This window comes from Pituophis catenifer, unplaced genomic scaffold (assembly GCF_029215685.1).
Source record: "Pituophis catenifer annectens isolate HBS135680 unplaced genomic scaffold, rPitCat1.0.hap2 SCAF_1, whole genome shotgun sequence".
NCBI classification, from domain to species: Eukaryota; Metazoa; Chordata; class Lepidosauria; order Squamata; family Colubridae; genus Pituophis; species Pituophis catenifer.
In genome coordinates, this window is record NW_027256881.1 from 220,645,025 (window position 1) to 220,659,698 (window position 14,674).

Here is a 14,674-nt window from a genome sequence, read left to right on the forward strand (position 1 = left end):
TTCCAATGAATAATTTTGGCCAGGCAATCGTAACACTGCTTATAGCCAGTTTGTGAAATTTTTATTACTATTTAAGAACTGCATATAAAGGTTCACCATTTTCCATTTTAATAAGGTGACTTCTAGATGCGCTGTTCTGTGGATTTATTTATTTTATTTTATTGCACATCTGATTGTGTAAATGTAGTATGTAAGTGTGGGCAGGCGGTAAAGTGTTTTCTTTGTTCCAAGAAAAAAAAAAAGATCTGGATTAATGTGAATCTCTGCAGCTTGAAGATGTGTAAACTTCACATCTTCAGCCAGGGAATTCTGGGAGTTGAAGTCCACACTTCTTCAAATTGCCAAGGTTGAGAAACATCGATCTAATGTATACAGAGCTGTACAAATAGGATTCTTGCTTGTCTTTTGTGCATTAGGTTTAGCTTTGTAGGAACCTATAAACAACGATAAACATTAGCCGGAGAGCTAAAGTTTCCTGTGCACTTTTCCTGTTATCAATCTTAAGGTTACTTAATAGCATATACTATCCCACACTCAAGGCTTGTCTCATAAAGATGAAAGATGTTGAAACACTAACCACTCTGAGTTTCTTGAGGAATTGTCTCCCATTCAGAGAACCTTGACAACGAAATTGGACTTTGTAAGCCAGTTAAAAGCAGGTGATCAAAATAGGATCACGTGGGAATTTTTAAAATAAGAATTGCCTTGCTGTGGCTCCCAATAGTGATAAATAATCTGGTACAATCCAGGCCTATTCCCTAGAAATGTCACATGCAGGCATTAAAAAGCTATTGCAGTCAAGATGAAATGGCACAGATAGACAATATATTGACTGCCTGGTGTAGTGACGATTTCATAAATTAGATAACGCTAGTTTCATAATAAGCAACGGGACAAAACAACTACCAGCTAGGGTTGTTCAGCTTTATAAGCTGCCTTACTTTCAAATAAATAAATTGCACAAGGAAAGAATTATGAAGCTCATTTACAGCATTTAAAATGTTTTTCTGTGGGGGGGGGGATAATTTTGGCACTCTTAACTACAGAAAGGGTCCATTATTGTGTGGGAGATATCTTTATAGAGTTTGTGAGAAAATCGGCCATAAAGGCTAGTTACTTACAATGTGAAAAGCTATTATCTGAAGTGTTTCATGTTTTAGCTTTTAGATGGAATTAGCCCTATTAAGTAGGGCATCTACCACAGCACATAAACAATCTGAATATTTTCATGAGAGGCTGTAACAATAGTGAAATTGTTTTGCTCGAGGCGCTTCTGCAGCCTACTTTATTCCCAAGCTTCAGCTGTCAATATTAATCAATACACTGCAAGAAAGAAAACTTCAAAAAGAGGGCTGTGAAAATATTTACAGACCCTTCGCATCCTGGACATAAACTGTTTCAACTCCTACCCTCAAAACGACGCTATAGAGCACTGCACACCAGAACAACTAGACACAAGAACAGTTTTTTCCTGAACGCCATCACTCTGCTAAACAAATAAATCCCTCAACACTGTCAAACTATTTACTAAGTCTGCACTACTATTAATCTTCTCATCGTTCCCACCACCCATCTCCTCCCACTTATGACTGTATGACTGTAACTTTGTTGCTTGTATCCTTACAATTTATATTGACTGTTTCCCTATGACTATCATTAAGTGTTGTACCTTACGATTCTTGACGAATGTATCTTTTCTTTTATGTACACTGAGAGCATATGCACCAAGACAAATTCCTTGTGTGTCCAAACACACTTGGCCAATAAAGAATTCTATTCTATCTATTCATTTTTTACACTTTTCCATAAAGTAATGCCTCAACATTTACAACAAGATGGTTTTAACAAAAAAAATGTTTAAATATTTCTCACCCTCGTGCAAACCTTGCCCTCTCATGCTAATTGTTTTAGACATCATATTTCTATAATCTTATTTTCTACCACTGTAGCCTCTGATACAGGCTTTACGCTTGCTTGCTCAATCACACACAAACATTTTGGTGATAAATTCGCAAACACAATTTTGTAGGAAAATTCTCCTTTTTAACATTTCCGTGCACTGATGCTATCTCCTGTATGCTTTCTGCCTTTATCTCTTAGCAAACACAATTTCCATGTTTGCTTTGTGTTCTCCTGTATTCAGATTATTCTTCTAACTCAGAAACAAAAGAAATGATAAAAGGTAATTAAAGAGTTGATTGTACTGGTTGCCAAAGCTTCTTGTCCCCAGTTTCTTGGGACAAGATAGGAAACTGATGTGGCTCGTTTCCATTCATAACTGCGGTCATCATGAAGCAAAAGGAACTTTAAAGAAAAAAAATCAATGCATAATAATAGTTGCAAACTTAAATGTGAATTATGATTAGCCTCCCATGTTTTTTTCAATTTTTGCTAGGTAAGAAAATCCACATCTCTGAATTTTTGTTATACTCCCATTTAAAGGGACAATTGCTTTCCTTTTTATATATATTATGAAAATATAGAAAGAATTTCGCTTAATGCAAGCCTGTCTTTTTTTTACTCCAAATTATAGCTTGCCCTTGAGGGAAGGAAAGGTTATAATTGCAGCATGATTATCTACAAAATAAAAGCAGTTCCCCCCCCTTTCCCCCCAAAATTGCAGTAGTACTTGACAAGTAAAAAAAATGGAAGCTTAAGGTTTGAATGAACTCCATAACCACTTAGTGAAAACCATCAATGGAGGAGGAAAGTGACTTCCTCACCCATAACAATTATTTCTGTCCATTCATGTGCACCCTCTGAAGCTAACTATGCAAACGTTTTGCTGATAATGCCACATTTCTGCACCTTACCTGCTCCACTAATTTTCTCAGGGATATTAAAGACCATTTTATCAAACCATTACTGTTTTTCAAACAGCCAATTTGATGATTAGTTCTAAAGATGTTGGTGTCCAAAGAGAAGACTCACTAATGCAGTGTTGAACCTGGAGAGCCCGCAGATGTATTTTCAAGAGGGTAGAGAGAAACTTTAAAAAAAACAACAACAACAACCCAATGAGAGCCACGAAGTGATGAATATCGGCTCAGTCATCCTGAAGCTACAAAAGAAATTTTGGACTCATAATTGAATGTATCTGACAGGTATCAAGTTATTGGAAGTTGGCAAAACTTTTATTGAGAAGAGCATTCCAAAAGGATATCCAATATTTTTGAGAGATGTCTTTGTTATTAAGAAGCTAAGCTCTAAGTTATTGCTAGAGAAATCTGCAGGTATATTTTCAATTAAAAAAAAATTCATCTAAGCCTATTTATTCACCAATAAAATTAGATTTGTTCATTCCATGTTTACCCATTGAAATAATAATAGAATTGTGAAAGCTTCTTCCTGAAAATTTTTTTACTGACAGTTTATGATATCTTAATCTGGTCATAATGACTAATCACATTGTCTTTATGTACATTTTATATACGGGTGTGAAGATTATTTCTTAAAATATAATTAACTAATAGAACAGCAATTACCTATCCTGATCATCAGTCTTTGGTTCAAGTATCCTGAACAGAATCTATCAGGATGATATACAGGTAGTCCTCAAGTTATGACCAGAATTGAGCCCAAAATTTATGTCACTAAGTGAAACATTTGTTAAGTGAGTTTTGCCCCATTTTACGACCTTTCTTGCCATCATTGTTAAGTGAATCACTGCAGCTGTTAACTTAGTAACACGGTGGTTAAATGAATCTGGCTTCCCCCTTTGACTTTGCTTGTCAGGAGGCTGCAAAAGGGGATCACGTGATCTCGAGTCAGTGGACAAAACGTCTGAATTTTGATCAGGTGACCATGATCGTGTGAAAAACGGTCATAAATCAACTTTTTTCAGTGATGTTGTAATTTAGAACAGTCACTAAATGAACTGTTGTAAATCGAGGACTACCTGTAATTAGTCCACCTTCCTTTAAGATGTTAGAACAGAGATATACAATAGATGACACATTATGTCATTTCCCCATGTATGGGGTTTTACATGACTTCCATAATCTACCACCTGAATTATGTTTATAGTAGAGGCTAGGAAAAAAGTAATGAGAATTTTTGGCAGTATTTATACAACCTCGCTTCCAAGTACAGGTAGTCCTCGACTTACGACCACAATTGAGCCCATCATTTCTGTTGTCAAATGAGACATTTATTGAGTTTTGCCCCATTTTACGATCTTTCTTGCCGTAGTTGTTAAGTGAATCATTGCAGTTGATAAGTTAGTAACCAGTTTGTTAAGTGAATCTGGCTTCCCCATTGACTTGACTCATCAGAAGGTTGCAAAAGGTGGTCACATGACCTTGGGACACAGCAACGGTCATAAGTATCAACCAGTTGCCAAACATCTGAATTTTGATCACATGACCATGGGGATGCTGCAAAAGTCATGAATGTGAAAAACGGTCATAAGTCACTTTTGTCAGTGTCATTGTAACTTTGAATGGTCATTAAATCAACTGTTGTAAGTTGAGGACTATCTGTACAAGATTTTACTGGGGAATTAAAACTAAGCTCATAAGAGACAACTATTGTATGTATCCTAGGTAAAAAGCAGTTAAGACTATTATATGTTAGAGCAGGGGTGTCAAACTCAAGGCATGAGGGCTGGATCCGGCCTGTGGGGTGCTTAGATCTGGCCTGTGCATGTGGCCCTCCTGAGCTCTGTCTTCACTGGCAGAGGGTTGCAGGAGGCTATTGCAGCCGAAAACGGAACTCATGAGGGTCATGGGTGGCATTCCCAAGCTCTGTCTTCGCTGGCAGAAGATTGCAGGAGGCTGTCGCAGCTGAAAACAGAGCTCGGAGCCCATTTTTGCTGGCAGAGCACTCGGGTCACCACAGGCGCCCTGACATGAGTGACATCAAGCTGGCCATGCCCACTCTGGCCATGCTCACCCCGGTCCCTCAAGGTCAAACACAATCCTGCTGTGGCCTTCAATTAAATCAAGTTTGACACTTGATTTGTGTTAGAGGGATTAAATATTTAAAAAGCAATAGTATGTCAATGCTTTATCAGTTTGGAAAAGTTATTAGTTCGGCACCATAACTCGAGTCTTTACATTTCATTTTCATTCACATTTATTTTGAAAAGAAGTAAACCCATAAAAAGCCTGACTGAAGAAATAATGTTTGGCTTCACCACCATTCAGCATAGCTCCAAGAATGATTGCTGGAGGCAACTTTACAATAGGAAATGTAAAGCAAAGCTAATACCTTTGCTTTTTGCATTTGAAGGACTTTTCAGTAATAAACATGTATTACTATGGTATATAAACGTGTATTGCTGTTTCAGCTATTAGCATCTAGTGGATGTCTGGATTTTTGACGAGAACTTGAATAACCAATAAATACGGTATCTAAAGGAATCCACATTTAATAAGGGAATTGTAATTTACATTTACAGAGTTCTTTTTGAAGAATATGAAGCACTTAAAGTTGTATTGATTCGTAAATCATACTTATAATTGGTATTATTTTTCTGGTATTTCAGACCTTAGCCGAAAGCTTGGATTACAGACTTCACAGCTCACTCTTGTGTAACTGTTGTACTGACAAGTGATGCCTCAAATTATTTTAATTTAATGCAGAAATTAGGCTAATAGAAATGAACTAATATATTGTTCCCCGTTTTAATTTCTCAGCCACATCAACAGTGGCAACACCTGGTGGACCTTGGATATTCTAAAAATTTAAACAGGATCTCATCTGGTTAATATTTCATAGAATCCCGGAACTAGGAATAGGCTGAAAAGCTGAAAAAACATTTCAGAAGATGACTGGAAAACTACTTCTCTGTCAAGAGTCACTCAGAGTCAAACTCAATTTGAACAAGACTTCATTTTTATTAGTTTTCTCACTGAAGAAGAATACAGGTAATACAGACTCTGGTAGAATGTTTTGCTTATAGTACTGTAAATGCAGATTGAACTTTTTTTTCTTTCACTGCCCAGAATTCCTTCCAGTAGATGGGCAGTAATATACATTTGCTTAAGTAAATAAATACATTTAAAAAATCTGCAGATCCTCACTAGCTTCCAAAAGCAACTTCACGGTTATATGACTTTCCACAATGCTACAAGAAGCAATGCACAGAATTTAAGTCAGATGGGTTGAAACACAGGTGAAATATGGAAGACAGACAAAAGGAAACCAGATTTGGCGGTTAAATATGTGCTAAAATCCTTCCTCCCTATTCCCTATTTTCTGACTTCCCTTCCCTATTGAAACAAGTTGATCAAAACAATTTCCCACCTTCAAATAACTTGCATTGTCCAAAACCAGTTTCCACTACTATCGATGGACACTGTTTAAAACAAAATTCCAAAGCTGAAAGGCAGATGACAATACAGGAATATTAAATCCTAATTGCACAGTAAGGATGTGTACGTACGTGTGTCTGAAGGTGTGTGAATGATTCCTCACAGTAATACCTCACCATTTCTCCAGTATAACACCAAAAGTGCCCTCTACTAGTTTATAGGGCATTTCAGATTCAGGATATTTATTGTACATGTCAACTGAATGAAAGTTGAATGCTATAATTTGGGCTAAGTAAAATTGTTCTTACTTGAGACTCACAAACTCAAAAAGGAACCTGACTACCACTCTATGAAGTAAACATATATGCATATATGGTAACACTTGCCAGGAAGTTCACATTCCTTTTTGATCATTACTTTACATGTGGATTATATCCAGGTTCAGTTTTGCTCCTTATGCACACAAGAGGGCAAAACAGAACACTGTAAATCCTAGTTCTATATGATAAGTTGGCCAAACAAGTTAGAAGGTTTTGTTTTACATATTACTGATTTATTCTCTGCTTCAAACATCAACTGTGTATTGCAACTGAAATCTTAACTAGTGCAAAGATAAAATTGGAGAGGATTACATTTTTAAATAATACTGAAAAATGTGTGAGAGATAATGAACTTGATCACAGGGGGAAAAAAAAAAACAACCTTCTGCCTGAAGTTCTTCAGGGACCCCTGGCCTTCAGCTTCGACAAAAGCATTTCATTTTTGCGGCATTCCTGTTGATGCAAAAGAGACAGGTGGGTGCTTCAAAACTTAAAAGAGACATCTAGGATAAACAACAATGCTAGTCCTGCCTGGTATTGTGCTGTGGCCCACAGGTTGGGGACGCCTGTGATTAGGAACAAAACCACCCAAAAGTCACTTGTTGAGATGGCTAGCTATATAAATCAATCAATCAATCAATCAATCAATCAATCAATCAACCAAATAAACAAACAAATAATATTCTAAGTTCTGGTCTGTCATAATGTATGAAATATAACAATTCGACATACTGCTTTCAGCTTTTAACTACCAAAATTAAATTTATTGATTTATATGACTGTTTTATATGACATTAGATGATAAAGAATATATGGTGCAGGGGTGGGTTCTACTTACCTTTACTACTGGTTTGCAGCAGGGCCATGCGCGCATGCTCGCTTCACTCGCGCAGAAGCTTCTGCGCATGCACAGAAGCATTTTGATGACGTCAGGGTCGGTGGGCGGAGCTTCCCACCAGTTTTACTATCGGTTCTATAGAACCAGTGCGAACCCACCACTGATATGGTAATATCAAAAAACTTTGCTGAAAAGCAACCCTATTTTAAAATATTATCAAGCTATGATGTATCATATGTAAACCAACATCAAAAGTAGTTTCTGGTCCTTCACATAGCATAACCATACCTTATTATCTTAACCCATTGTGAAGACCATTGAAACCTGGTTTAAGAAATGACCCAAGATCTCTGAATAAAGTTTTGATTGTGCATTGTCTATTATATAGCTATCACATGTTGCTGATTGTTCTTTCCTTTCTAAACCCTGGTATAGTATCTGGAGTGGCAAGCTGTTTAGAACTCTAGTAGAGAAAATATAAATTATACCAGTTCCATAACCGCCACCCATCTTTTACCTCTTTAAATTCTTTGACTGTTTTGAAGTAAAGTCTCTGCTTTTCTAGTAATTCCAAATATTCATCATTTAACTGGTCTCTTCTCATTTTGTTTTCTTGTTTTTTTCTCTCCAACTGTTGTAAGGAAAAAGAAAAAAGACAGATGGCACTATGCAACATTATTCAATACATAGTAACTACATCAAGCGAGATATAGATAGATAGATAGATAGATAGATAGATAGATAGATAGATAGATAGAAAAAAAGAGAAAAATAAAAAACTTTCAGGGATTTTTCTCTATACCCCCCTCCTCCCAAAAAACTACTGTTCTACAGCACCTTAATCTATAAATCTTTAAACAGGGAAATGGGGAGAACAGGCAGCACCCTGAAAGATCATATAATAAAGTTATATAAACTCCTCAATACCCTAACTCTGTTACCTGTTTTGTAACTTTCCTTGCTCCTTCTGCTTAAAAAAAATAGAAGTTAGAAAAACTCTGAGGCTCCACTTTCACGGTCCATATGAAAATCTAGATCAAAGGGATTTTTACTCTTCTCTCACAGGCAGTTTCTGTCCTACCTGAATCCACAATGGATCAAATGAAGTTTAGCCAGAGCAAAGCAGAGCAGATTGTGCTTGATTCAAGCAATGGTTGCTTTGAACTACGACAGTCAAAACTGATTAAGTAAAAACTAAATGCTCTGCAATATCATCCAATTTTTTAATTTACAGCAGGGATGTCAAACTGGCAGCCCATGGGCCGGATGCGTCATTCGCAGGCCACGCCCACCCCAGCTCCGTGAAGGAAAAATGTTGTGATACATCACATGACAGCAATGTGATGTCGCAAGTTTGACACCCGTGATTTACAGCAAGGGATGATGTTCAAATAATATACGCTGCAGGCAGTATATTGAACAGCTCTTATCTAATCCAAAGGAATCTACAATTCCTTTGCCAAGATGAATTGCCCTACCTCAGTGTAAAGGTTTTGACAGGCCCTATTCAGTCTCAGCTACCCCAATCAAGGCAATATTTTCTGTGACTGAACAGCTCTTAACTTGAAACGCACTTCTCTGAAAATGTTTGTTCTAATTCAATTCTCTGCAGCACATTGAAGTATGCTCATATTTAGAGGAAGTGAAAGGGTATCATCAAACAATTCTACTGACATTTGAAAAAGGAAACATGCCCACGTATATAATATCTGAAAAATGCCATCTAACCTTCATTCTATTCTGTTTAATTCCTTCTACAATCTGTTCCATTTGTCGCAGGAATTGGTCTCGAGCACTAGGGGAAGCCATGGCTCTGAAAGGAAAAGAAAATGTTTTAGATGTTGGACAGGAAGATTGAGACTGGAAAAGTTAAAAAAAGAGATATTTTTGCCGACTTAATATTTCTACAGCAATATACAGTTAAAGAAGGAGAGCATACATATATGTGTATGTGTATAAGTTCATCCTACTCTTTTTGTGTAGTCTTATTTTCCTGCCTTTGACAAATCCCTGCAGTTTTCTTGGCAAGCCTTTGCTTGCTTCCTAAGGCTGAGAGTGAGTGACTGGCCCAAGATCATTCAGCTCTGTGCCTAAGGCGAGACTAGAATCATAGTCTCCTGGTTTCTAGCTTGATGCCTTAACCACTATACCAAATTGGATCTTTACATAGTCAGTAGAGTTACTGTAAGCTTATGAATTCTAAGATGATAATAAACCATCATAGAATGAAGGTAAGACATAGACTTTGTTTCATTAAAACATTATTTGGAAATAGTATCCTGCATCTATGAAAAGCAGTACTGAAAGTTTAGGGCTCTCAAACATACAGTCCGTGATCATATGTAACCTCCAAATCACTGTAGCCCTCCAGAATGCTTTGTAGACACCATCTAAGTGATACCTAAGCAAAGGCACTGAACACCATGTAGATATCCAGATTGTGCAACAGGGTAAGGAGTGATCTGGTTCCCATAATTTGCCTCAGTCCCATCCAATGGCTCTCCCAGTTTAGGAGGGTATGGTTAAGTGGTCTCAGAGTGATAATCTCAAAACTGCTCATGGCCGATATCTTCTGTTCTCAGACTCTGTGGCAGGTAATGCCTTCAGGTAGAGACAAGAAGGAAATAAAATTTGGTCAGGGAGGAAAGGCAGGAGACCAGGGCTACCACGAGGAGAGGTAGTTGAAGAGGAAGAGTCTGGCCGTCCTTCCATACTACTCCCTGTCTTTGGCAAGAACTGGGAAAGGCAAAAAGCAAGCAAGATTTCTCTGCCCAGCAAAGAGAGGGAACAGAAAGGAAACCAAAGGACAAACCTATTACTCCAGTCAAGAAGAGACCAGAAAAAGAAAAAGGCATGATTTGGGCAGCCTGATACTTTTCCTACAAGATTATTTCCTTCTTTCCTTCCTTCCTTCCTTCCTTCCTTCCTTCCTTCCTTCCTTCCACCCATTCATTCATCCATCCATCCATCCATCCATCCAATCCATCCATCAGTCTGACTTCTGCCTGCAGGGTCCCTGAAGTTTTCTTGGCAACATTTTCAAAAGTGGTTTGCCTTTGCCTAGGACTGAGAAAGGGGTTAACCAGATGGCAAGTTTCTATTTCACAGAAAAGGAGGGTTTTTGTTGTTGTTAATTTAATAAATGTATGTTTAACAGCATGCTGTGATACTTTTCATTCCCTTTACTTTTCGCTTGTCAAAGTGCTTTGTATCAATTTAGGAATATGAGGAGGCTTTAATGTGGCAACCTTCCAGTTAATGGAAGTAGTTCTCATGGGGCACTCATGATGATTTAAGTTTGAGACCCCGGTTTAACAAGTGCTCCAAATAATGTTCAACGAGCATAAAGAGCTCTTGCTAAAACAAGACAATCTGGCAGGCAAAATACTCTCAGGAACCCCATGAAATCTTTCTGTTCACAACAAAAGTCTCTATGTGTTTGCAGACACAACCACGACCAATTATGGTTTAGCTGCAAACATGCCTAGGGACTCGTTTCTTTAAGTGGTGTAGCTGCAAACCAACCTTTTATGGTTTCTTGGACTGTTATTAGTGACACTGTTATTAGTTCCAGCCATGCTGTCTGAGGACAAGCAATTTTACTTATGTGCCCTAAGTAAATAACTTAGATTCAGAAGAATATTACTAAAGCACAAAAAATACATGAAAGCCAGTTTGGGACAGTGGTTAAGGCACCAGGCTAGAAACTGGGAGATTGCAAGCTGCCAGGAGTCAAGAACAAAAAACCAAATACTTAGAGCACCATTTTCTATTTCTCCCAACCAATGGCACACAACCAATGGCATATTTATTGTTTATTTATTAGATTTTTTTCTTTACCTTGATTACTTTATAAATAACTCAAGATGGCAAACATACCTAATACTCCTCCCTCCTATTTTCCCCCATAACAACCCTGTGAAGTAGGATTGGCTGAGAGAGTGACTGGTCCAAGGTCACCCAGCTGCCTTTATGTGCCTAAGCAGGACTCGAATTTACAGTCTCCTGGTTTCTAGGCCAGCACTAATCTAGTTAGCCACTATACCAAACTGATTCTCTACACCAGGAGTGTCAAACTCGTGGGCTGTGGGCTAGACGCACTATGCGCTGGCCACCCCCACCCCCATTTAAGGGGGGAAAATTGTGATACGTCACATGACGACAATGTGAAGCCGTGAGTTTGACACCCCTGCTCTACACTGTTGAAAAATTCAGAGAAAAGTAGGAGGAGTATATTTTGCACGAGCAAGTATAACTATTGGGTAGAGTTTTATAATTCATGGTTTGAGATACTGTAATGTATATGTAAAGGCTTTAACAGTGTTACTTAAATTGAACTTGAACACAAGATGTTATGAAACTATGCTTAGCCCAAAGGAAAAAAATGTGTTCAGTCTACTTACTGCTGGAAGTTATCATGAACGGAATTAAGCAAATTAACCTGAAAAAGCCCAAATATAAAGTTTCCGATGTAAAAAGTTTTATAAAGTCATTCAAGCAATAGGCTTGTTAAAAAGCAATTTGTATATGATTATATATTATACAATAGAGTATTGATTACATGATTACTGGCACATGAACATGTGAACTCTTCATATTCTGGATTGCAAAAAAATGAGATGTAAAGCTTGATAGCTTATTTATGCATACTTGCAATCACTGTGGTAAGAATATTTATCTATGAACCAGTTTGTGTTTACCTTGGTATATTAAATGCAAATACTATATGCTATCACATTTCCAGCACTATATAAAATGTCTGCTGGCAGGAAATTTAGATTACCACAGTCTAAAGTATCCAAATATTTATTGTATTTACAAATATACCACTGTTCAAGCTAGCACAGATATTTAGATAAATACAACATGAATTCTGATAATAAGGCTGCAAAGATTATCATTAGTAAAAAAAAATACTAGATTCAATGAGTCATCCACAGAACAGAATTCCATTGAAAGAAGATTAAGCTCCTAATAAGTTAGTGGAACAGGCTAAAGTAGACCAAACTGATTAATTTCTTAGTAAAACAAATTAGGTTGGGCAGTATTCCATCTATTTTCTTCAAAGGCTAAGATACCAAAATTAAACAGTATCTATGAGGAAAAATTGAAGAATTCCTAACCAGCACCATAAATTATACAGTTATATTGCATAATCTAGACTTATCCTCTTATCCCTCCTTGTACCAGCATGTGGACATTGGGTCTAGGATGACTCATCACAGCCAACTCGCCAAAGAACAATTCGCTACGGCCAACTTGCCGTGGGACAAAAGTTACATAATATTGAAGAAATGGTGAAATAGAATAATTAAAGAAAGGATGCAAAAGGAGGAACAAAATGGGATGTGAACGACAAAAATAAAAATAATTTTTAATTTATTTTAAATAATTAAATAAATGGAAATGGAAATAGGCTGGTCACATAGCAAAAAGAACTGATGGCAGGTGGACCAAGGCAGTCATAAAATGGATCCCACTTGATAAAAAGCATCCATGAAAAAGACCTAACACAAGAGGGATCAACAAAATCAGCAAGTATTGCAGGCCGAATTGGAAACCTCAGGACTGTATTGGTTGGAAACATGTGGAAAAGGCGTTCATCCTGCAGTGGATAGACAATGACTAAAATGATGAATTAAATAAAATTGTTGAATTTTCCTCTGACAAAATGGCCGCAGCAAATTGTGGTGAGTTGGTTGTGGTGAGCTGGCCGCTGTGAGTTAGCCACAGTAAGTTGACTGTGGCAAATTCTCATATTCCGTGGACATCAGTCGCACACTGATTCACTGAGGTATAACACTGCTGAACCTATCTTTATATCCACAACATTAACAATATTTTAAAGCAAAGGGTTGTTTGTTTTACAAATTCCAAGTGTACCCCAATATAATTTAATAAGCAAGCATAAAGTGTATTTTAGTTCTAAATAATGAGATGTAGGATTTGCAGCCTTAGCTGAATTATTTCATGATATTATCAAGCTCAAAAATAGGCTTTGTGTTTTCCCAAATTACTGCGAATCTTATTTACCTCTTTTTCCAAATACACCTTTTTATCATCCAGTGTGTTGTAGAGGGTAAAAAACTGCTTTGTTTCTTTGTGTGTTGCTGATACTGAGAAAAATCAAGAATTCAGAAAAACAAGTTAAAAATGTAGCAGACCACAACTGATTGTATATTTATTTAGTTTATAGCCCACTTTCCTACTGCAACAAATATTCAAAGATGTTGAAACAAAAATTAAAACAGAAGGAAAATTATTTCAAAATACAGATTAAAAATAACAGTAAAATAGCACTCAAATTATTTAAGACTTAAACGTCTAGATCAGGGATTCCTACTTTGACAATTTTAAGATAGGTGGTCTTCAAATCCCAGAATTCCCAAGCCAGCATACACCTTTTAAGGATAGTCTCCTACAAGTAGTCCCTGATTTACAACTGTAATTGAACCTGGCAATTATGGGTGTTAAGTCATGACAATCGTAAAGCGGTTTGAAAAAACCATGTTTGACCCAATGTAGCTGTTGTTAAGCCAATGCAGTGATTCTTAAGCAAACAATAAGGATGTTAAATGAACCCATTGTTCACTACGGGCTTTTTTTCCTGCTGGAAAGTGGAAGAAAATTCCAGTTTCTGGCAGACTTATTGTAAATTGGTATCATGTGATTGCAGGACACTGCAAAAAAAAAAAACCTTTTGGGAGGTCTGCTGTAACTTTGAATGGTTGTTAAGCAAATGATCGTTGAGGACTACCTATATCATAGTAGCTATGATGTGATGTAGCAAGGCAAGGCATGGGTAGCTATTACTACATCTAACTGACTTAGAATATGTCACAATCCAGGTATCTAGCATGTTTGTTCAAAGAAAATCCTCACTAAGCTGCCATCAGTGAATCTAATGTTATCTCAAAGTGTGTGCAGAGAAAAAAAACAATTCAGTAGTCCAGTTCTTTTCCTTATCCCAAATGATGATTAACAGGACTGAAAGTTTGCATTCGTCTTTGGAGTATTTTGATCCATTATGTTAAAAGGGTGTTTCAATCATGCGTTCAGGAAGTTTTCTTTTCACAGATCGCCACTGCTCTCTTCATATTTTTATATACCATTAAAGTAGCACCCTTTCTATACTTAAATGTTCAGAAAGGGATCTAATAAAACCATTTCATTTAAGAGAGTAACTGTATGGGTTATTGATTTCAGCAGACATTCCCCTGGGTGCCTGTGTTTACAAGTGCATCCATTTTTGATGTAAT

General features: G+C 37.1%; 1 protein-coding gene across 4 annotated transcripts in view; it reads right to left on the reverse strand.

The window, feature by feature from the left end:
• Window positions 1-5,861: 5,861 nt before the first annotated feature.
• CCDC93 (coiled-coil domain containing 93) overlaps window positions 5,862-14,674 on the reverse strand; it is a 38,368-nt gene continuing 29,555 nt past the window's right edge. For 2 of the 4 annotated variants that reach the window (XM_070957045.1, XM_070957042.1), the window contains 5 exons: window positions 13,449-13,531; window positions 11,819-11,856; window positions 9,144-9,228; window positions 7,933-8,046; window positions 5,862-7,030 (listed from right to left, as the gene is read on the reverse strand). In XM_070957045.1, coding sequence (XP_070813146.1) covers window positions 6,977-7,030; window positions 7,933-8,046; window positions 9,144-9,228; window positions 11,819-11,856; window positions 13,449-13,531 — 374 coding nt within the window. In that variant the 3' untranslated portion in view covers window positions 5,862-6,976. Of the gene's footprint in view, window positions 7,031-7,932; window positions 8,047-9,143; window positions 9,229-11,818; window positions 11,857-13,448; window positions 13,532-14,674 lie in introns of those variants that run through there. The other 2 variants (XM_070957043.1, XM_070957046.1) reach the window with 2 other exon arrangements.